Source organism: Macaca fascicularis, chromosome 11, assembly GCF_037993035.2.
Source record: "Macaca fascicularis isolate 582-1 chromosome 11, T2T-MFA8v1.1".
Classification (NCBI taxonomy): Eukaryota; Metazoa; Chordata; class Mammalia; order Primates; family Cercopithecidae; genus Macaca; species Macaca fascicularis.
In genome coordinates, this window is record NC_088385.1 from 75,048,752 (window position 1) to 75,071,577 (window position 22,826).

General features: G+C 37.9%; 1 protein-coding gene across 9 annotated transcripts in view; it reads right to left on the minus strand.

Annotated features, from left to right (window-relative positions):
- Positions 1-2,300: 2,300 nt before the first annotated feature.
- The window catches only part of MDM1 (Mdm1 nuclear protein), a 78,727-nt gene continuing 58,201 nt past the window's right edge, over positions 2,301-22,826 (minus strand). For 6 of the 9 annotated variants that reach the window (XM_045365577.2, XM_074007368.1, XM_074007366.1 and 3 more), the window contains 5 exons: positions 21,840-21,952; positions 21,636-21,745; positions 10,663-10,915; positions 4,884-4,943; positions 2,301-3,102 (listed from right to left, as the gene is read on the minus strand). In XM_045365577.2, coding sequence (XP_045221512.2) covers positions 2,990-3,102; positions 4,884-4,943; positions 10,663-10,915; positions 21,636-21,745; positions 21,840-21,952 — 649 coding nt within the window. In that variant the 3' untranslated portion in view covers positions 2,301-2,989. The remainder of the gene's footprint in view (positions 3,103-4,883; positions 4,944-10,662; positions 10,916-21,635; positions 21,746-21,839; positions 21,953-22,826) is intronic. The other 3 variants (XM_074007367.1, XM_074007365.1, XM_005571484.4) reach the window with 1 other exon arrangement.

Sequence of the window (22,826 nt, forward strand, 5' to 3'; positions counted from 1 at the left end):
TCTTCCAAGAAGGCAAAGTGGAAAATTAACTCACAAATGAATCAACCAGAGAGAGAATTGAATCACAGAGGGACTTGCAATTTTAGCATACACACTTCAAAGGAGTTAGTGTGGGTGGATTTCGAGTAAGGAGACCTAGATTTAATTCACCAGCCTTGAGATCTTGGGCCAGTTATTTCAGCTAAGTCTGTTTTCCCATCTGTAAAATGAGGATATTTATACTAAATCTCTTGGCAACATTTCCTCCTATGTACCAAGCATATTTATCATGTTATTTATCCTTAATCGTCAAAACCATCCTTCAAGGGTTAACTTGAAGTTCAGAATTCCATGGGGATCTAGAGATGAGACCAGAAGTTAACGTGCGAAACCTCCCATGTATGTGTTTTGGTGCATTTTTACAAGGGCTCTCAAACATGGATACACTGAGAATCTCAACACCTGGGGTGAAGACCGGGAGGCGCAGGGAAAAGAGCAGGTAGGTAGGTGTATGCACTTTAGAAAAACTTCCCATTGCAGTTCTGCGGTTGGCTCCCCAGTGTGGCTTGTAAGATATTAATTTAGACAAAAAGATCAAGCTACCAGTTTATATTTATTTGGGTATATACTGTATACTCAAAGCAGCAGTTATATTCAAGGTGAATAAAAATTGAATTACCTGGATATTCTGCAGAGAAATAAAAGCACATATCTACACAAAGATTTGCACACCAATACTGATAGCAGTTTTATTCATTACAATCCCAAACGGAAAACAACCCCAAAGTCCACCAGCAAGTGAATAAATTAAGAGGCAACATGCACACCAAAACATGGATGACTCTCAAAAATATTATGCTGAATAAAAGTCAGGCATAAAGGATGGCTCCATTTATATAAAATTCCTGTAAACTAATTTATACCAATGGAAAGCAGATTATTGGTTGCCTTGGGGACCAGGGGTGGAAGGACAGACTGACTGCAAAAGAACATGAAGAAACTTTTGGGGTGATGGAAATATAATGTATCATGATTGTGTTAGTTTCACAGATGTGTACATCTATTCAAACTCATTAAGCTCTAATTTTTAACAATTGCAGTTATTATAAAGTATGCCTTAATAAAACTAATAAAAATTTGAATTAGCAATCCCAGCTCCTGAATACTAGCAAATCTCAAGAGGCAGTTATCATGTAACAAAGACTACTCACCAACTCAAATGCATGTCTTCTGAGTTGCCCTTAGTGTAAGCAATAAAACTCTACTGGGCCCTCAACACTGTTCTCTCCCCTGGGCCACTGAATAGGGTTTTTAACAGAAGCAATCAATAACTGCAGAGCTAAATTGTTGCATGGAGACTGGGGTCATGACCTTGTCCCCATGAGAACTATATCCTAATCCATCTAACACCTGATAGATCAAGTTCATGTGGTTTGATCACTCTAATGGGTGTACCCAGATTTTACGTCTATAGCTTAGATAAAATAGACTGAGTTACGCAAAATCCCCTGCAAGCTAGCTCTAATTTCGAACTTATTTACCATATATCAGTGGTCAGCCATTGAAAACTCTGTCCTAACCAACTAGACTAATCAACCTTTGAGGAAGAGGACAATGATATATCTATTGTCTAGAGAGATAAGTTCCAAACCTATTTTACAATTAACATGCCTCAGTGCACATATGTATAGAAGCCAATTTGTGATCTAAAGTCCAGTTATACTCTAATTTCAAACTTTTATTTTCGTATTTAATGCCTTAGTAGCCTTTAATGAACAAACTAGTTTAAAGGTCAGTGGAAGATAGGCAAATATTTGTATGCCTACAGTTCTTTAAAACCTCATGATAATGTAGGATCTTTAACAAACTTATTGTGAACCAATGATTTGCAAATGCACTTTTGACCAAATTATCACTTTAGAAGAGATTGTTCACTTGTTTTCTAATCAATAAGCATGAATATTCTGTATATTTTAGCTTCAGTACTTTCTATGTATTATGTAAAAATTTTACGTAACGTAGTTGTAAAATCCGTATTTTTAGAAACTTAAATTTATCATGATTTGCAAGATAAACAGTAAGACAACAGAACATGTCCTGTGAGTGAAGAAATACAGTAAAAAAGTTTTGTGTTAAATTTCTGTAAATGAGTCTGCCTTGGAAATTCTTTGTCCTACATTTGTGTGAAAATATCATAGACTTGGCTCCATTCCATTCTGACAGCTGCAAAACAAGTATATCTTTTCATTAACCTGTTATGAGTAGAATTCTTCTAAAAGATAATTATTTGTTCCATGTAATAACTTTCTGGAGAAGCCAAACACACTTGATCAATTTTTATTTCAAAATGTCTTCCGAGTTTTAATTCTCCATTATACAGGTAATTTTTCAAAATCTAGACATTATTCAAATGTAAGCCAAAGTCCTTACACAAATAGAATACACTCAAAGATCAAAAATATACATATCTTTCAGCCAACTTTGTTACATAAGAAAAATATATACAGCTGGTGTTTTCAAAGTACAATTATCTTAACACTGCAAACACGAATAGAAGGAACTAAAATAAAAGGAAACACTACAGCAAAGGTTAAAGGAACAACAAATTCATTTTACAACATCATCAATTATAAAGATACATATATCAAATCTTAGGGAAATACATACTTCACACTGGGATCTTAACTTTTACTTCACTTTGTTTATCTTTTTAGAATATTCTCTGGATAGGTGAAAATCTATCCATGACACCTATTACAAAAGTTACAACATGTAAAGAATTCAATAATCTATGTCTTTGTACTCTGGGATAGATGTAAAAAGAATTCGTTAAAAGTTAAATTTGTATAAGCCTATGTTAAAAATTTCCAAGTAAACCGTTCTATTGGAAATTAAATATTTCAAACTAGAAAATGTTAGGAAAAATTTCAAACACTCAAAATTTTAACACAGTAAGCAATAAAGAAAAATTATGCCAATGTTTCCTTAGATAAAGGCAACTCAACTAGGTTTATGTTTTACCCCAGAAATCCTCCTTCCTTTTCTTAGCTCGTGCCAGAGTCTGAAAAGCCCGGAGACTAGAAGCTGCAGAGCGAGCAGAAATCTCAGACAATCTGTCCTCATCTGCAATGAAAAAATCCCAAGATTATATTCAGTGTCAAAAATATCTATTAAATAAATATTATGTTTTATATAACAGAAAATTAAAAGCATCAAACTGTGTATCAATGTCAAGTCAGTCAGGAAAAAAAAAGCAATCTACTGAAATGTAAGATATTAATATTCTCCTGATACCTGACAGTAGTTTTACAGGTTTATCATGAATAGAAATCAAACCTTTTAATGTTAAAATTTAACGTTAAATTTTTTTCCTTCCTGAAATCCTGTCATTAACAAAGCACATGGCCTATGATTTCAGTATTACTTGAAAATAATTCATCATAATACCGTTTTATCCTACTTTAAAAAGCACAGCTATTCAGATCAAAAAGCTTTTCTAAACTTTTTAAAAACAAAATGCCATACCTTAACATGGTATTTACATCACATTTCTAAAATAATCTCACTAAATGTAGAAATAATGTTTGACTTTAATATGCTACCCTTCATTAGTACTGAAATTCCTCATTCTGAGTAAGCAAGTGTTTTATAAGGTTATATATAGACACTATTCTTCCATTAGAAAGAAAACAGGACTGGATTCAAAGTTGCCAGACATTTGCATTTCAAAACATACAACTTGATTTCTAGCACAATGAATTATAACAAAAAGTCCTAAACCTGCTAAACGCAAAGTCTTTAATATATGACACAGAGTATGAAATTTAAATTTACTTCCAATTCAAAATTTATAAGTTCAATAATTCCATACTACTTAGGATGAATTAAAATAGTGATTCAATTATTCATATTGAATTCAAGTTCCTCCTGCCACTATTATAAGCAAATAAATGTCAGAATAAAAACTACAAAAGGCCAAGCGTGGTGGCTCATGTCTGTAATCCCAGCACTTTGGGAGGCCAAGGCAGGCGATCACGAGGTCAGGAGTTTGAGACCATCCTGGCCAACATGGTGAAACCCCATCTCTAGTAAAAATACAAAAATTAGCCGCGTGTGGTGACAGGTGCCTGTAATCCCAGCTACTTGAGAGGGCTGAGGCAGGAGAATTGCTTGAACCTGGGAGGCAGAGTGAGCCGAGATCGCGCCACGCACTCCAGCCTGGCGACAGAGCGAGACTCTGTCTCAAAAAAAAAACAAAACAAAACTACAAAGAAGAAAAATGTCAATTTTCTCTAATCATGTATTTGTTTGACCATTGAAAATTGACAAAAATATATAAGCTTTTTTTTTTTTTTTTGAGATGGAGTCTCGCTCTGTCGCCCAGGCTGGAGTGCAGCGGCGCGATCTCGGCTCATCGCAAGCTCCGCCTCCTAGGTTCACACCATTCTCCTGCCTCAGCCTCCCAAGTAGCTGGGACTACAGGCGCCCGCCACCACGCCCGGCTAATTTTTTTGTATTTTTTAGTAGAGACAGGGTTTCACCATGTTAGCCAGGATGGTCTTGATCTCCTGACCTCGTGATCTACCCGCCTCGGCCTCCCAAGGCATTTTTTTAAAAGATGGATGTAACGCTACGCCAAATTCCTGAGCCCCCAGCTAGACAAGGTGGAAAAAGAGAAAGAACACTGACCTCAGCTGTGACGCTGGGCACAATCTCTTATTATGTTTGCCCTAGAACAATATTTTACCAGTTTACTCTCAGCTTATTCATTTGTAAATGGGGGTAATTTCACCCCCTCTCCCGCACAGGGTTTCAAGGATATAAGGAAAAATCTGTGGAAGTACTTCATAAGCTGTATCATAGACTAGAACTCAAACTTTTATGTTATGTGACTATTGAAATACCTTCATCATTAAAGGCTTCATGCTGAGGTAACTGCGAATTGTTCATCCTTGCTTTTCCCACTTAAAAAAAAAAGGCAGAAGAAATTATCCTTCAAAAGCCACTGAACAGCTTATCTCAATTATATTCTACACTGTTAGCAAAAGTAGGCTGTCAGAAATTTTATTAATTTTCAAACCTACATGTGAGTAAAGGTTGAAGAAATTACCATAAAAGGGCCATTCATAATTCATAATGCACTTAGCAAGCATGTAAACAAACTATGGATAACTTCCTAATATTCTTTCCAATGATAATATTGATCTATTCTAACTTTAAAGAAATGTAGTAGGCTTCTGATTAGAGATGGTAAATTAAATACACACATTTACAAGAACAACAAACTCATAGGACAAAGAGAATGGGAGCAAATAAGACACCAAGAAACTTTTTGGAACACGGAAAGCAAATGGAAGGGCAGTGAGTGTATGTATAACTATACCCAAGTAAGTGGAATTTTAAGCCAGCAGAAGAGTGAAACCAAGAACAACCAACTTGTTCCCCGATGGCTCTGGGTTTGGGAGTATTGAGTACCACTGAAAGTTGGAGTGAAGGGAAGACTGAACTAGGAAACTGACTAAAAATCCTTTTACAAAAATAGTTAATATGCTAGGTCCTCCTTTAAACTTGCACAGCTGGGTAGTTCCCTCTTTCTCAAAAGAGACATGGAAGATTCGTCTCTAAGAGTTTACCAGAGCTACTTTGACTGAAGAATACCAGGTTCAACTGTGGGCAGGGGTACTATAGTCAAAACAGGCATTATATGTATCATTTACCTCTTCAAAGAGATAAAACATTCATGAAATAAGAATGGGATGCTGTATAAAAGGAATATGCAATGTTTAAAAAATTCTTAGAAATTAAAAAAAGTAAAAATCTTTTTTAAAAACTAACAGATGGCACGTGGAGAGTCAAAGAGCAGACCCAGTTAACCCATCCCCTGGCTGGCTGTACCCCTCCACAGCTTAACACAAAGGACATAAACTTTGGGGAGTTTTATAACCCTGCCCAGGTGTGAGAAGCCAGGATACCTCCCCTGGGCAACATAGGGCAAGCTCAAATACCACTGCTACTACTGCAGCTGGTGCTCTTTCGCAAGCAGCACCTCCTGTTTAGAGGCCAACTGACACAGTCCATTATACCATCTCTAGGTAGAATAATGCTGTGCCCATAATGGAGAAAACCAGGGCCTGACCTCAGCTATCACCACTGCCTGTAACACCCTAGCTAACCAGTGGTCCTGAATCCGTCTACATGACAAGTTCACTACTATTATAACCAACATGCAAAAAAGCCAGCACCCTAAGCCTATCTACAACCAAGGAATCTCAGGAGTTCCAGATCTTTCCACTGGTGGGAAGTTTCTTTCAGCAGAGACACAACTACACTGCTAGGCTCAGTAGGGAGTCTACCCCATCACCCCAACAGTCAGACAGCCTTAGTGCTCATGAAGGGTCTTGGAGAAGGGGTCTTCTTTCCCCTTGTCCACCACTGCAGACACAGCTGGGGCTTCTCCCACAGGACTCGGTATTGGGTGTGCCTATAGACAGCCTTCCTGGAACACTTTAGGGTGACTGCTCGCCTACAGGAGAAGCACTCCCCAGATGCAGGTTTGCATGAGAGGCAGAGTCACAATTCCTATCCACTTGGAACATCAACATTCCTACTGACAAAAAGAGGTGCCTGTCTGATCTGAATAGCTGGGACACTGGGACATGAATGAGGCTACGAGGTGGATAGCTTTCCTGCTGGCCTGGCAGGGAAGCTGAGGTGGCTCTCACCCTTCAGCCTGATAAGACCTCCTTGCATCTGAGTGCTCCACCAGCCACCTTCGTCAAGGCTAGGACCTGTGCCCACCAGTGGGTATTGCATTCACCCACCTGCCTTAGCTACAATAAGTTCCTACCCAGGGACACCTCCCCTAATGGCCTGAAGCCTGAACTATCAACTCAGTAAAGAAAATACTGGAGAAAAATTAAATAAATAAAGAAGTACAAACCACAGGGGAATGAGATAAGCTTCAAGAGATCTCCGCCATTCCAGCCCCACAGAAGACAGTGAACTCGCCGACACACTGAGTACACAGCTACTACAACCAGCATCTGAGGAAGCCATCATACAAAGACTCTCTATAACCAAAGAACTTATAAAGACTCTTCACCCGTAAAAGCACCAAGAACCAAATTAAACTATAACAAATTATAATCATTAAAGTCACATTCTTAAGAGGGGAAAAATTTTTTTTAAAAACACACATAGTCAAATAAAAAATAAATTTGAGGACAATTAGAATAGTGCACCCAAAAAAGGAACCAGAAAGTAATTCTAGTAATATGACAAAACAGGGTTCTGTAGTACCCTCAAAAGATCACACTGGCTCTCCAGTAATTGATTCAAACCAAGATGAAATCTTTGAAATACCAGATAACAAATTCAGAAGGCTGATTATTAAGCTACCCAAGGAGCTACCAGAGAAGGGTGAAAACCAACATAAATAAATTTTTTAAAAGTCAGGATATGAATGAAAAATTTTCCAGAGAGATATCATAAAGAAAACCCAATCAGAACATTTGAAAATAAAAAACACACTTAGAGATATACAAAATGCAGTGGAAAGTTTCAAAAATAGACTAGAACAAGTAGAAGATAGCTACATGCCAGGTCCAAGGGGGAAAAAAAGCAGAAAAAATAATTTCAGAGCTCAAAGACAGGGCTTTCAAATTAACCCAATCAAACAAAAATAAAGAAAAAAGAATCAAATGAAATGAACAAAGTCTCCAGGAAATATGGGATTATGTAAACAACCAAACTTAAGAATAAATGGTGATACTGAGGGAGAAGAAAAGGCTAAAAGTTTGGAAAATTCATTTGAGAGAATAATTGAGGACAATTTCCCTGGCCTTGCTAGAGATTTAAATATCCAAATACAAGAAGCTCAATGAACTCTTAGGAACTTCACTGCAAAAAGATCACCACCAAGGCACATATTTATCAGGTTATCTGAAGTCAACATGAAGGAAAGAATTCTAACAGTTGTGAGGCAAAAAGCATCAGGCAACTTACAAAAGAAAAACTATCAGACTAACAACAGACTTCTCAGCAGAAACCTTACAAGGCAGAAGGCATTGGGGTCCTATCTTTAGCCTCCTTAAACAGAATACCTATCAGTCAAGAATTTTGTTAGTTTAGCAAAACTAAGTTTCATAAATGAAGGAGAAATAAAGTATTTTTCAGACAAACAAATGCTGAGGAAATTGTCACTACCAGACCAGCACTACAAGAAATGCTAAGCAGGAGTTCTAAATTTTGAAACAAAAGCTTGACATGCAACAAAACAGAACCTCCTGAAAGCTTAAAACTCACAGGGCCTATAAAACAATACAACGGAAAAGACAAAGTATCTAAGTAACAACTAACATAGTGAATAGAACAGTACCTCACATCTCAGTATTAACATGAACGTAAATGGCCTAAATGCTCCACTTAAAAGATATGGAATGGCAGAATGGATTAAAAAGCACAAACCAAATATCTAACGCACAAAGATTCATATAAACTCAAGGTAAAGGGGTAGGAAAAGATATTCCATGCAAATGGAAACCAAAAGCAAGCAGGAGTCTTATATCAGGCAAAACAGACTTTAAAGCAACAACTATCTAAAAAAAGACAAAGGTCATCATATAACGATAAAAAGGTCAATCCTATAAGAAGATATTACAGTCAGTCCTAAATTTATATGCACCTAACACTGAAGTTCCCACATTCATAAAACAATTACTACTAGACCTAAGAAATGAAGTAGACAGCAACATAATAATAGAGAGGGACTTCAATACTCCACTGACAGCACTAGACAGATCATTAAGACAGAAAGTCAACAAAGAAACAATGGACTTAAATAGTGTAGAACAAATGGACTTAACAGATATTTACAAAACATTCTACCCAACAATTGTAGAATATACATTCTTCTCATCATTTCACATGGAACATTTTCCAAAATAGACCACATGACAGGCCACAAAACAAGCCTCAATAAATTTAAGAAAATCATACCAACTATCTTCTCAGACCATAGTGGAATGAAACTAGAAATCAACTCCAAAAGGAACCCTCAAAACTATACAAATACATGGAAATTAAATAATCTGCTCTTGAATGATTTGGGGGTTAACAATGAAATCAAGATGGAAATTCAAAAATTCTTTGAAATGAATAACAGTGACACAAGTTATCAAAACCTCTGGGATACAGCAAAAGCAATGCTAAGTGGAAAGTTTATAGCATTAAATGCCTACCTTAAAAAGTCTGAAAGAGCACAAACTGACAACCTAGTATCACACCTCAAGGAACTAGAGAAACAGGAACAAACACCATGAAATACTAATCCACCATTAAAAGGAATGGAATAATGTCTTTTGCAGCAATTAAGATGGAGGTGGAGGTCATTATTCTAAATGAAGTAACTCAGGAATGAAAAACTAAATACTGCATGTTCTCACTTATAAGTGGGAGCTAAGCTATAAGGACACAAAGACATAGAAAGTGATATAACAGACTGTGGGGACTTGGGGTGGGGGGAGGGATAAAAGTCTACATATTGGGTACAGTGTACACTGCTTGGGTAACAGTTGCATTAAAATCCAGAATTCACCACTACAGAATACATCCATGTAACCAAAACTACCTGTACCCCAAAAGCAATTGAAATAAAAATTTTTTAAAGCAGAAAAGATAGAAGATAAAAATTAGTAACCTTTCAAATTTAAAGACAGAGATGGAAAATAGGAGAGGTAAGATAAAAAATAAAATCATGTCCAATATCTGAATAGGAGCCCTAGAAAGAGGAAACAGAGAAAAGAGAGAATTTTTTTTTTTTTTTTTTTTTTTTTTTTGCTTCCCAGACTTAAGCAATTCTCATGCCTCAGCCTCCCAAGGAGCTGGAATTACAGGCATGCACCATGACACCCAGCTAATTTTTTTGTAGTAGAGACAGGGTTTCATCATGTGGCCCAGGCTGGTCTTAAATTCCTGGCCTCAAGTGATCTGCCTGCCTTGGCTTCCCAAAGCGCTGGGATTACAAACGTTAGCCACTGTGTCTGGCCAGGAGAGGAAATTTTTGACTGAATAATTCAAGAAAATGTTCCAGAAGTAAGAATTTTCCAGATTGAAAGGTCTATGGAGTACCAGAAAAATGATTTAAAAAAAAATACTCTCTCAGAGGCACATCACAAAATTTCAGAACATTAGATATGAAGAGAAGATCTCAAAAGCTGCCAGAAAGAAAACACCACATATAGAAAATCTGGAATAAAAGCAGCATCTGACTTCTTAACATTAACGATGACAGCTAGAAAAGAGCTGAGCAATGCCTACTAAAACTGAAGGAAAGTCATTTCTGACCGTGAATTCTACACCCAGGCAACATTTGGCAATGTCTGGAGACATTTTTGGTTGTCACATCCAGAGAAGAGGTGCTACTGGCATCTATCTAGTGGATTCCCTCTGTGTATGAATAAGAACTTGAGAGATATCTCACACATATACAACAGCAAAAAGTGAACTTAGGTGCAGCACAATTGGTCCCAAAGAGGGATTTTTCCTATTTAAAGAAATCTTATTAATACATTAACCAAAAATACTAAATAACTGATTTATTAATATAAATGCATTCTTAGCCTTTGTACCTATCAGTATAACATTTTATTTTAAAAGACAAAAAATTGAAACCAAAATAATTACCATTGTGCTGAAACTCTGGATCTCTAAGAGAGCCCTGAATTCGACGAGAGGGATGCCAGTAGGATGGAACATGCGGTGGAGAAGGCGACTGTCCAGGGGGATTTGTTGGGTATTCTGGAATTTTTGAAACTGGAAGAGTTGCCTCAGTAAATCTGGGGATATTGTCTTCGGAATCTTCCCGCAAAGGCAGAGGATCAACTGTTTTTATACCAGCAGCTGGAGAAGTCAGTAGGGATACAGCACGACTTTCTTTCTAAACGACAAAAAAGAAAAAAAAAAAAAAAGATGCCTATGTGTAGATATGTAAATAAATAAGCCAAACATTTAAATGCAAAAAAATATAACCAAAAAGCAGAAGGAAAAATAAGAGAGAATTTATGCAACCTCTATATGGGGAAAATATGATACAGACGAACAGACTTGGCTATATAAACAAAATACGTAGACGTTTTATAAATTAAAAGAAAAACGCAGAACTTGGAAAAATATACAACTTTTATGATTGACAATGAATTATCATTGCTACATAAGTATTTCTTTAAAAGCAGCAAGAAAAATATAAACCCAATTAAAAGTAGAAAAAGGGTATGAATAAGCAATTCATATACTGTACACACAAATCACAAACAACAAAACGTATTCTACCTTACTAAATATCAACTATGAAATGAAAGCATTCAGATATTAATTTTTCACGTACCAAATTTCAAAAATTAATTTTTAAAAGAACAATGATACCAGAGCTGACAAGGATGTAGAGAAATTGGCAATCTCATAGACTGCTATTGGGAGTACAATCTTTCTGGGGGGACTGGCAAAACATAGCAGAAGCCTTACAATTTTGTGTTCTTTGACTACACAATAATACTTGGGGAGTAGTCACAAACACAAAATAATATAAAGAAAAATGTAGCTATGGATGGATTTCTTTACAGTATTTCTTCAAACAGATTAAGAAATAACAATAGAAATCTGAATAAAAATTAGATTTTAACAATAAGCATCCGGTTTTTAAAAACTATGGTGTAACTATAGATTGCACATCTCCATAAAAATAAGATTATGAATATTTCATGATGTGAAAATATGTTCACAACAGCACTAAAAATAGATTATAAAACCTTTCTACAGTATGATAAATAAATAACCAAATATTCTAACACATATATACCTAAATACCTCAAAAATTTAACAGTGGATGTCCCTGAACAGTACATTGAGATACTTACCTACTTTTTTAGTTTGGTCAGTATTTGCTGTTTTCCACAATGACTATGTATCACTGTCCTAAAAGTCACTAACAATTTTACTTTTAAAAAAAAGGCAGCTAGCTGGACACAATGGCTCACACCTGTAATCCTAGCAATTTGGGAGGCCAAGGTGGGAGGATCATTTCAGGCCAGGAGTTCAAGATCAGCCTGGCCAACAGGGTGAAACCCATCTCTACTAAGAATACAAAAATTAGCCAGGTGTGGTGGTGCACACCTGTAATCCCAGATACTTGGGTGGCTGAGGCACAAGAATTGCTTGAGCTGGTGAGGCAGAGATTGCAGTGAGCCATGATCGCATCACTGTATTAAACAGAGAGAGACTGTCTCAAAAAATAAAAATAAAAATAGTCCAGATGCAGTGGCTCATGCCTGTAATCCTAGCACTTTGGGAGGCCGAGATGGGAGGATCACTTTAGGCCAGGAGTTTAAGACAAGCCTGGTTAACATAGCAAGACCCCATCTCTATTTATTTAAAAAAAAAAAAAAAAAAAAAATTAAATTAAATTAAAAGCAAAAGAAGGCAAACCAGTAAAATCAAATACAGTTCCAAACTTTCCTGATTATTTCTTGTAATTGTTGCCTTCACTTATTATCTTTGATTCTATCAATGTAACATTCAAAACATTGCTTTCTAAACTTAGATATCGTTGTCTGTGATTGTAGAGCTTATTGCTTCAAAGTGGCCTAGGGGCTGCTGGTCTCAACTAATAAACATTTCAAATCAATATCTAGGATAAAACCACAAATCTTCCACTTGCTTTCTTTTTCAAACAAGTATCACTTAGGACAATACAAATAATTCCAAAGAAAAATTATTCTTTTTTTTTTCCTTTTTCTATATATATGAACAAAATTTGTGATCTTTGTCAAATTGGTTTTACGATTGCTGAAAATACCTGAAAGAAACCTGTAAAATAAAAGACATGGGGTTCCCAGGTTTAACATAACTGATTCTGTGATCTGTTTTTGAGCCTAAAGCCTCAAAAGGCCAATAGGTCTCACGGCTGTACTCAGCCCTGTGTACGGCAGTTCTCCACTGAGGAGCCACAGTGATTGGATTTACCCTGTGAAACATATCCTATTTGCTTTGTTGCTTCTGATATTCCAGAGGTTTCCCAGTGACATTAGAGTAACATCCAAGAGAATAAACCCCACTTGATAGTGATGAATTATCTTTTTGATGTGCTGCTGGATTCAGTTTGATTGGATTTTGTTGAGGATTTTTGTGTCTACGTTCATCAGGAATATTGGTCTAGTTTTCTTTTTTTGTTGTTGTTGTGGCCTTGCCAGATTTTGTTATCAAGATGATACTGGTTTCATAGAATGTGTTAAGGAGAAATCCTTTCTCCTTGATTTTGGGGAATAGTTTTAGCACATAAACAGAATTAAAAACAAAAACCATATGATCATCTCAATACATGTGGAAAAAGCATTTGACAAAGTCCAATATCCCTTCATGATAAAAATCCTCAACAAACTAGGCAATGAAGGAACATACCTCTCAAAATAATAAGAGCCATCTATGACAAACCCACAGCCAGTATCATACTAAATAGGCAAAAGCTGGAAGCATCCCCCCTAAGAAGAAGACAAGGATGCCCACTCTCACCACCTCTACTCAACATAGTACTGAAAGTCCTACCCAGAGCAATTGGGCAATAAAAAGAAACAAAAGGCATCTAAATAGAAAAAGAGGAAGTCAAATTATCTCTGTTCACTCACGATATGATTCTAAACCTAAAAAACCCTAACAATCCCTCCAAAAGACCTGATAAATGACTTCAGTAAAGTTGCAGGATACAAAAATTAACGTGCAAAAATCAGTAGCATTTCTACACACCAATAATTCAAGCTGAGAACAAAATCAAGGATACAGTCCTGCTACAATGGCCCCCCAAAAATAAAGTACCTAGGAACACAGCTAACCAAGGAGGTTATCTCCTTAGTTCATCTCCACATGAACTACAAAACATTGCAGAATGAAATTATAGATGACATAAACAAATGGATAAGCGTTCCATGCTCATGGATTGGAAGAATCAATATTGTTAAAATTGCCACACTATCCCAAAGTAACTTACAGATTCAATGCAATTCCTATCAAATTACCAATGTCATTTTTCACAGAATTAGAGAAAGCAGTTCTAAAATTCATATGGAAGCAAAAAAAAGGGCCCAAAGCAATCCTAAGAGAAAAAAAAAAAAAAAAAAAAACCAAAGCTGGAGGCATTACATTACTTGACTTCAAACTATACTATAAGGTTACAGTAACCAAAACATCACAGTACTGGTAAACAAACAGACACATAGACTAATGGAACAGAAAAGAGAACTCAGAAATAAAGCTATACACCTACAGCTATCTGATCTTTAACAAAGATGACCAAAAAAATGAACAATGGAAAAAGGACACCCTATTCAATAAATGGTGCTGGGAAAACTGGCTGGCTGTATGTAGAAGAATGAAATTGGACCCCTACCTCTCACCATATATAAAAATTAACTCAAGATGGATTAAAGACTTAAATGTAAGACCTCAAAGTACAAAAATCCTAGAAGAAACCCTAGAAAAATCTCTTCTGGACATTGGCTAAGGCAAGGAATTTATGACTAAGTACTCAAAAACAAATGTAACAAAAACAAATTGGCAATTGGGACTTAATTAAACCACAGAGCATTTGCACAGCAAAAGAAACTATCAACAGAGTAAACAGACATCTTACAGAATGGGAGAAAATAAGTGCAAACTACATTATCTGACAAAGGACTAATATCCAGAATCTATACGGAATTTAACAAGAAAAAAACAACTCCATTAAAAAGTGGGCAAAGGACATGAACAGACACTTCTTAAGACAAAGCAGCCAACAAACATGAAAAAATGCTCAACATCACTAATCACCAGAGAGTTGTAAATCAAAACCATAATGAGATATCACCTCACACCAGTCAGAATGGTTATTATCAAAAAGTCAAAAAACAACAGATGTTGGCAAGGCTGCAGAGAAAAGGAAATGCAACCCCTGTGGAAAGCAATATGAAAATTTCTCAAACAACTAAAACTAGGACTACCATTCAACCCAGCAATCTCACTACTGGGTATCTACCCAAAGGAAATCATTCTGTGAAAAAGATCTGCACTTATAGGTTTATTCCAGCACTATTCACATTAGCAAACTCATGGAATCAGCCTAGGTGCCCATCAACAGTGGATTGGGTAAAGAAAATGTGGTACATATACACACCATAGAATACTGTGCAGCCATAAAAAAGAATGAAATCATGTCCACTGCAACAACCTGGATGCAGCTGGAGGCCATTATTCTAAGTGAATTAACACAGAAACATAAAGTCAAATACTAAACATTCTAATTTGTAAGTGGGAGCTAAACAATAGGTACACACAACATAAAGATGGAAACAGACACTAGGAACTACAAAAGGGGGAAGAGAGGGAAGGGTGCAAGGGCTGAATATCTACCTATTGGGTACAAGGTTCACTATTTGGGTGATGGGTTCAATACAGCCCAAACCCCAGCATTATACAATATACCAATGTAACAAACCTGCACATGAACCCTCTGAATCTAAACTAAAATTCAGGCTGGGCACAGTGGCTCAAGCCTGTAATCCTACCACTTTGGGAGGCCAAGAAGGGAGGACTGCTTGAGCCCGGGAGTTTGAGAACAGTGTGACAACACAGTGAGACCCCAAGTCTACAAAAACTTTTTTTCAAAAATTAGCCAGGCATAGTGGCACATATCTGTGGTCCCAGCTACTCAGGAGGCTGAGGTGCGAGGATTGCCTAAGCCCAGGAAGTTGAGGCTACAATGAGCAATGATCGCACCACTGCACTCTGGCCTGGGCAACACAGCAAGACCTTGTCTCCAAAAGCAAAAAATGGGCCAGATGTGGTGGCTGTAACCTGTAATCCCAGCATTCTGGGAGGCCAAGGCAGGTGGATCACTTGAGGCCAGGAGTTCAAGCCCAGCCTGGCCAACATGGCAAAACCACATCTCTACTAAAAACACAAAAATTAGTCAGATGTGGCGGCAGGTGCCTGCAGTCCCAGCTACTTGGGAGGCTGAGGCATGAGAACTGCTTGAGCCTGGAAGGCAGAGGTTGCAATGAGCCAAGATCATGCCACTATACTCCAGCTTGGTCAACAGAGCGAGACCCTGTTTCCAAAAAAAAAAAAGAAAAAAAGTGAATATAAAATTAGACTTAAAAAAATAGTAAGAAGAAGAACTACTAAGATCCTTACACTAGGCCTCCCTTTCTAATCTCATTTCTTGCCCTCTCCAGGCTCCAGCCACATTCTTAATCTCTCTAGGTTCTTGCCCTAGGGAAGAACACTTGCACTTCCTGTTCTTTCTTTCTTTCTTTTTTTTGAGACAGAGTCTCACTCTGTCGCCCAGGCTGGACTGCAGTGGCGCGATCTCGGCTCACTACAACCTCGGCCTCCCGGGTTCAGGTAATTCTCATGCCTCAGCTTCCCAAGTAGCTGGGACTACAGGCACACACCACCATGTCCAGCTAATATTTGTAATTTTAGTAGAGACAGGGTTTCACTGTGTTGGCCAGGCTGATGTCGAACTCCTGACCTCAAGTGATCCGCCTGCCTTGGCCTCCCAAAGTGCTGGGATTACAGGCGTGAGCCACTGCACCCGGCCCCTGTTCTTTCTAACTGGAAAACATTCTCTGCCCCAGGTATCTGCATGGGCACCTTCCTCATCAGTCAGGTCTCAGTTAAAATGTCATCTCCTTAGAGGTGCCTGTCCTGATGGCCCAAACTAAAGCAGTCTTACCCATCCCTTAGAGATCTGTAGTTTTATTTAATTCACAGTGCTTACTACTATGTGAAATTATTGTCTTTAAAAATTGTCTATTCCTCCCAATGAAAATGTAAGCTTCATGAAGGCAGGGATTTTGACTTATTAATGAATCCTCAGATCCCAGAACAGTGCCTGGCACTTGTGAAGAGCCTATTAAATATTGAATTGAATGAATGAAAATAAAACTCCCCTCCAAAGAGGTTCCTTGTCCACAGTTCTCTTGCTCAGTGCATGGTACCTCCATCAATCTTGTTGGGCAAGCCAGAAACTTAGCAGGCATCCCTGTCTCTCATCCCCCATTATCCAACCCAGCATCAAGCCTTAATATTGTTCCCCTTACACAATTGTGCAGTTTCATCCACTTCTATTTCTCCCCTCCTTCATCCAAGCTACCAACACCTCCTACATGGACTACTACAATGGCCTTTTAAGGGCATTCAGTCTACTCTTGCCTCCTATGGCAGCCAGACAGATTTTGAAAACATATATCCATCACAATTCCCATACTTAAAATATTTCAATGGCTTCCCATTGCTCTTGAGATAATGACAGAAATCCCTATGGTGCTATGTTTTCCAGCTTCATGTTGCACCAGACTCCCTGCCACACACTGTATTGGTCTTTGTTTCCTCAAACTCTGCCTTCTTTCTCTCCACAAGATCTTGGCATATGCTATGCTCCCCATCCTCTTTTCCTGGTTAATGCTTCCTCTTCTCTTTTATCTTACCTCAGTTATGACTTTTTCAAAGGAGCATCATTGACTTCCAAGAAGGTTTCTCATCTCCATGATTAGGCCGATTCCTTCCAGAATAGCGCTAAATACTTTTATTCTGAAACTCTTATTAGTTTTAATTTCACTTTTTTTGTGTGTGATTAACATGTATCTCCCTTACCAGACTGTAGGCTTCCTAAGATTATGTACCACATCTGTTTCTATCCATTATCATTGCCACAGCATATGGGTAAATCTGCTAAATGAATGAAGTGAGCAAATCCACACTTGGGTTTTTAATATAATTTTAAGATTTGAAAATGCTTCCTGATGATCAAACCAATATGAGAATTCTACCCTAAAGTTTTGGTACATACTGATAATTTATTGGAAATTGAATGACCTACAGGTTTAATTTTATACATAATATGTAATTTATTATCAATGCTTCTATAAGAGAATATAAGGGGAAAAACTGATGGTGTATATCAAAGTTTAGTGACTCCTCTGCCTACCAGTAACTAAGGGGTAGACACTGGGAAATAACCAAATCTAGCTAGCTCCAGGTATAGTCCCTGGTAGTGCTGGTCACGGAAAATTCACATGGAAGGATATCCAATCAAGTTGTCAATAATAAACTTGTGTACGTATGTACATATGTATGTATTTATTGGTTTGGAGACAGTCTCACTCTGTCTCAGGCTGGAGTGCAGTGGTGTGATCTCAGCTCACTCCAACCTCCACCTCCTGGGTTGAAGTGATTCTTGTGCCTCAGTCTCCCAAGTGGCTGGGATTACAGGCGTCTGCCACCACACCCAGCTAATTTTTGTATTTTTAGTAAGGACAAGGTTTCCCCATGTTGGCCAGGCTGGTCTTGAACTCCTGGCTTCATGTGATCCGCCCACCTCGGCCTCCCAAAGTGCTGGGATTACAAGCATGAGCTACCATGCCAGGCCAGAAACTTGCTTATTTTAGAGGAGTTGGTAATTAAAATGTTAAAAGTGTATAGTACGCACAGTGCGAGAGAGATTGGCATTAACATTCTGAGGAATGATATTATTCTACTTAGATTACTCAATAAATTAATTCCACAGTAAGTGAAAATAATACATATAAATCCAATTGCAAATATGGATTAGTCACTCATTTTGGCTGAATCAGCTGTGTGTATACAGTTGCCTAAAAGCTCACACCTTCCAGATGGCAGCCTGGATTTCTCAGGAGGAGTATAACAGTCCACTAAGATCTGATTCTCATGAGTCCTCTGACTGTATTCCTGATGTCACATTTCCTTTAATAAACCAATGTATACATAAGCAACAGAAAATAGTTTAGATATTCTGTCACTCCAATAACATTCATTCCATCTGTTACATGTTATGAGCTGGGCTTTGTTCTAAGCACTGGGGATTAAGAGGTAGAGGGTACTCTGATCCCATCTCCCACCTGTTCCCAAACCCTGAAAACTCCTACTTTGTACTCAAATTCACAAACAGCCATCAGCAACATTCCCTATAGATTTTCAACCTTTTCTCTGAATGTTCTCTATTCTACTCCAACCACTTACACCTATGATTATATGTTAAGCCTTGTCATTACTGGTAAATGCAACCTCTCCACAAATCTAAATTTCTGACCACCATTTCCTAACTTTAAGACTAATCCCCAAGGGTGCCCCAATTCCAACAAGTCTTTTATTTTACCTAGACCATCCATCCACCGATCCTATCACCTCTGCACTGTTCTCAAGTCCCAGTGTCCTTCTCTCACCAACTCATTATAATCCCTTCTTCATATATACCTTAACTCCATTCCCCTTTTTCTCACTTTGTCTTAATCTCATGACAAGTTGAAAACCCTAGGTAAATGCAACACTCTGACTCTATCAAGTTCAAAACCCTAGGTAAATCCAACTCTCTATTTGATAAAAGTATGCTGCACCTCTGCAGCCAAACATTGCTGGAGAAAGGCACACAACCCTTCCTGACTGGTCTTCCGCCAACTTTGTGACCACCAACCTAAAATGGCCCCTTAACACTGGCCTAAAATATCCCATATTCCCCTGGCCTACTCACTCTCCCACTCTCTGAGAAGACTACTCCATGCCTTCACTTTCCTCAAATCTCCAACATCTTCCCCAGCCTTATTCTCAGCAAGGACTTTTCTTCACACGTCACCAAGAAGCAATAAGAAGAGGTTTTACAAAAGCTGCCATCGCATCTTCCTACATTCATCAGCAGTGCCCATGAGTTCAGCTTTCCCTCTTGTAAAAATAAACAGTCAGTGTCTAAAGCCAACCCTTCCATATCTCCGCCAGATCCTAAGCCCTGTCTCCTACTCAAGAGCATCTTTCCAACAACTTTCCCCTCACTCCTGCATCATCAACTTTTCTCTCTCCAAAATTATTCTTGTCCACATACAAACATGCTGTTATGTCTTCCATCTTGATCTCACTTCTCCCAACTACTCCTGCATTACTCTGCTTCCCCTCTTGGAAAAGAAACACTTCAAAGAATTATCTGTGGCAGCTTTCTCCAATTCTTCTCCTCTTGAATTCACTTGCACTTAGGCTTTTGTTCCTCCCTTCCACCAAAACTGCCCTTTATCAAGGTCACCAATGACCTCCGTGTTGCTAAATCCAATAAGCAACTGTCCTATCTTACTGACCTATCTGTAGCATTGACTCTCCCTCCCCTTGACACCTCCAGGATACCAGTCTCCTGTTTGTCACCACCTCACTGGCTGCTCTCCTTCAGTCTCCTTTGCTGACTAGTCCTCAACTTCCCAATATCAAAAAACTGGGGCTTAGACCTGTCTGCAACTATTCTTCTCTGTCTACACCCACCCCCTTGATGATTTCCTCCAGTCTCAATACTTTAAATACCTGACTCACCTAAGCTGTAAAGAGCCTCAAATCTGTACCGATAGCCCAACTTCTCCTCTACACTCCAAACCTATATAGTCAGTTCCCTATTCAACATGTCTACTTGTACGTCTAAATAAGCTTCTCAAATTTAGTGTGTCCAGAATGGAATTCTTGATCTTCCCCAACTCAGTTAAATGGTAACTCCATTCTTATTGCTAAGGCCAAAAATCTTGAGTCACCCTTGATTTTTCTCTTTCTCCCACCCCAGATCTTACCCATCAGCAAATCTTGTTGGCTGTACCTTCCATGTATATCCAGAATTGAACTTTATCATATGACCTTGACTGCCACCACCAAGGTCCAACCAACCATCACCTCTTGCCTGGATAGAGTAAGTGACTCCCAACTGTTTTTATGCACCAGCTCTTGCTCTACTACTATCTATTCTCAACACAGCTGCCAGAAAGACCTTGGGAAAAAACTAAGTAAAATTATGTCACTCCTCTGCCTTTCCAATAGCTTCCCACTGCATACAGAAAAAAATTCAGTATCTTTGCTATGATTTACAAAGCCCTACACAATTTAGCACCCCATTATGTCTCTGAACCCATTATCAACACTGCTATCCCTCTCATTCTCTCTCTTCCAGCTACAGTGATCTCCTAGCTGTTCCTCAGACAGGCAGATACCCCCTTCACCTGAGGGATCTGCACTTGCTGTTCTTGTCACCTAGACCTTCCCAGATCTGCATACAGGTCAATCCCTTGCCTTTATCAGATCCTGCTTACATGCCACTCTCGCACTGAGGACTTCCCTGGCCACTTCCTGTTCACTTCAGCGGCTTTATTTTTCTCCTTAGTACTAATCAATATCTAAAATACTGTGTATTTTACCTGGTTATTTTGTTTGTCTCTCTCCTCCACTAGAACGTAAGTTCAATGACGACCATGATTTTTGTCTGTTTGTTCTCTGCTATATCCCCAGCACTAAAACAATGCCTGTAACATAGCTGGAATACAACTGCCACACAGGAGATGCTCAATAAAAGTATTGTTTTCTTTCTCTTCCTGTTGAGTCACTACTGACAAAGTTGAAAATGTATCAACAGAAACGCAATGCTTCTAACAGAAAAAAGTCAAGACTTTTGCCTTACTAAAAGCAGGTTAAAGGTATCATCCCCTCGTATGATAGCCACGATTCTCTAAATTCTTAACCTATCATTCATTTATTACATGTCTACAATAATTAGTCACAGATGAGATGAATTTTTTTCCCCAAAATATATTTACCTTAGTAAAATCATTCTTTGAAGTTTCTAAACAATCCTGAGAGGTCATTCTTTTCCTCTGTTCTGGGGCTGGAGGCTTCATCTTAGATGGAGACACTAAAACAGCACCACCTGGAAAAATAAAGAAGATGATAGTTTCAATTACACTAAATTATCATGTAGAAAAAGCAGGTTAAATAAGAACTGCACGGTGTTTGCTGATTACCAACAGCTGGAGTAGTGAGATCATGATGAGTCCTCTGGATTCCACCAAGTTCTCTCAGCTTGGGAGTAGGAAGCCGGCCTCCTTTTTCTGAGGATACAGAAGAAGAATCCGACCTATAAATTGAAACAATCTATGAATCTATACAGCATTTCCTCCAGAAAATATGATTAAAAAAATACTTTGTCATCATTGTGCAATAAAATATAAAACTTGTAAGAGAATGCCATTTTGTTTCTGAAAAAATCACCACCAAATCCACATGCAGTTAAAAGACACTAAAATTTTCAATAATGAATAGAACTAAGCACAAGATCAAAAATAAAACTGAACACTGAAAAAATACTATAAGCTATATGGACTATATCAATAGAATAAAAACAACCCACAAAGAAAAAAGTGACTGAATACTGGATAAGGGGGAAAATCACTGCAAGTCAGCACCAGCACAGCAGAGAATCCTTCCTTACATCAAGGCTCAAGTTCCATAACATCCATGAATGAATAAGGGATTTAGATTACAGACAAAAGGCACTATTATCATAGGTGGAGAAGAGCAACTCCCCACAGCAATTTACACATAAAACAACAGGAATTAGCTATTTTCAGAAATCCCTTTTTTAAAAATATCATAAAACATTATCTTTTTTGGTAGAATCATCTGATATTAAAGAGCACCAGCTTTTTTCTTTAAAGTCATTCTTCCAGACACATTTGCAAATCTGGCACACCATAAATTATAGGACATAAATGAAAATAATCCTAACTACTTCCTCCCAAAGTAGCCCAGAATTCAAGTATTCAATTACCAATCAGTAGTGACTTAAATACCTGAATCAAATTATTCACCACATAGCAGTGCCTTTGTGACGTTGAAATAAAATCTGCACTTTATTAGTCATAAAATCAAGTGTAAACCACTATATTTAGTGACAAAACGAAGTACATATCGACTATGTAAATAATGCTTCTCCATACTGAGTAATTTAA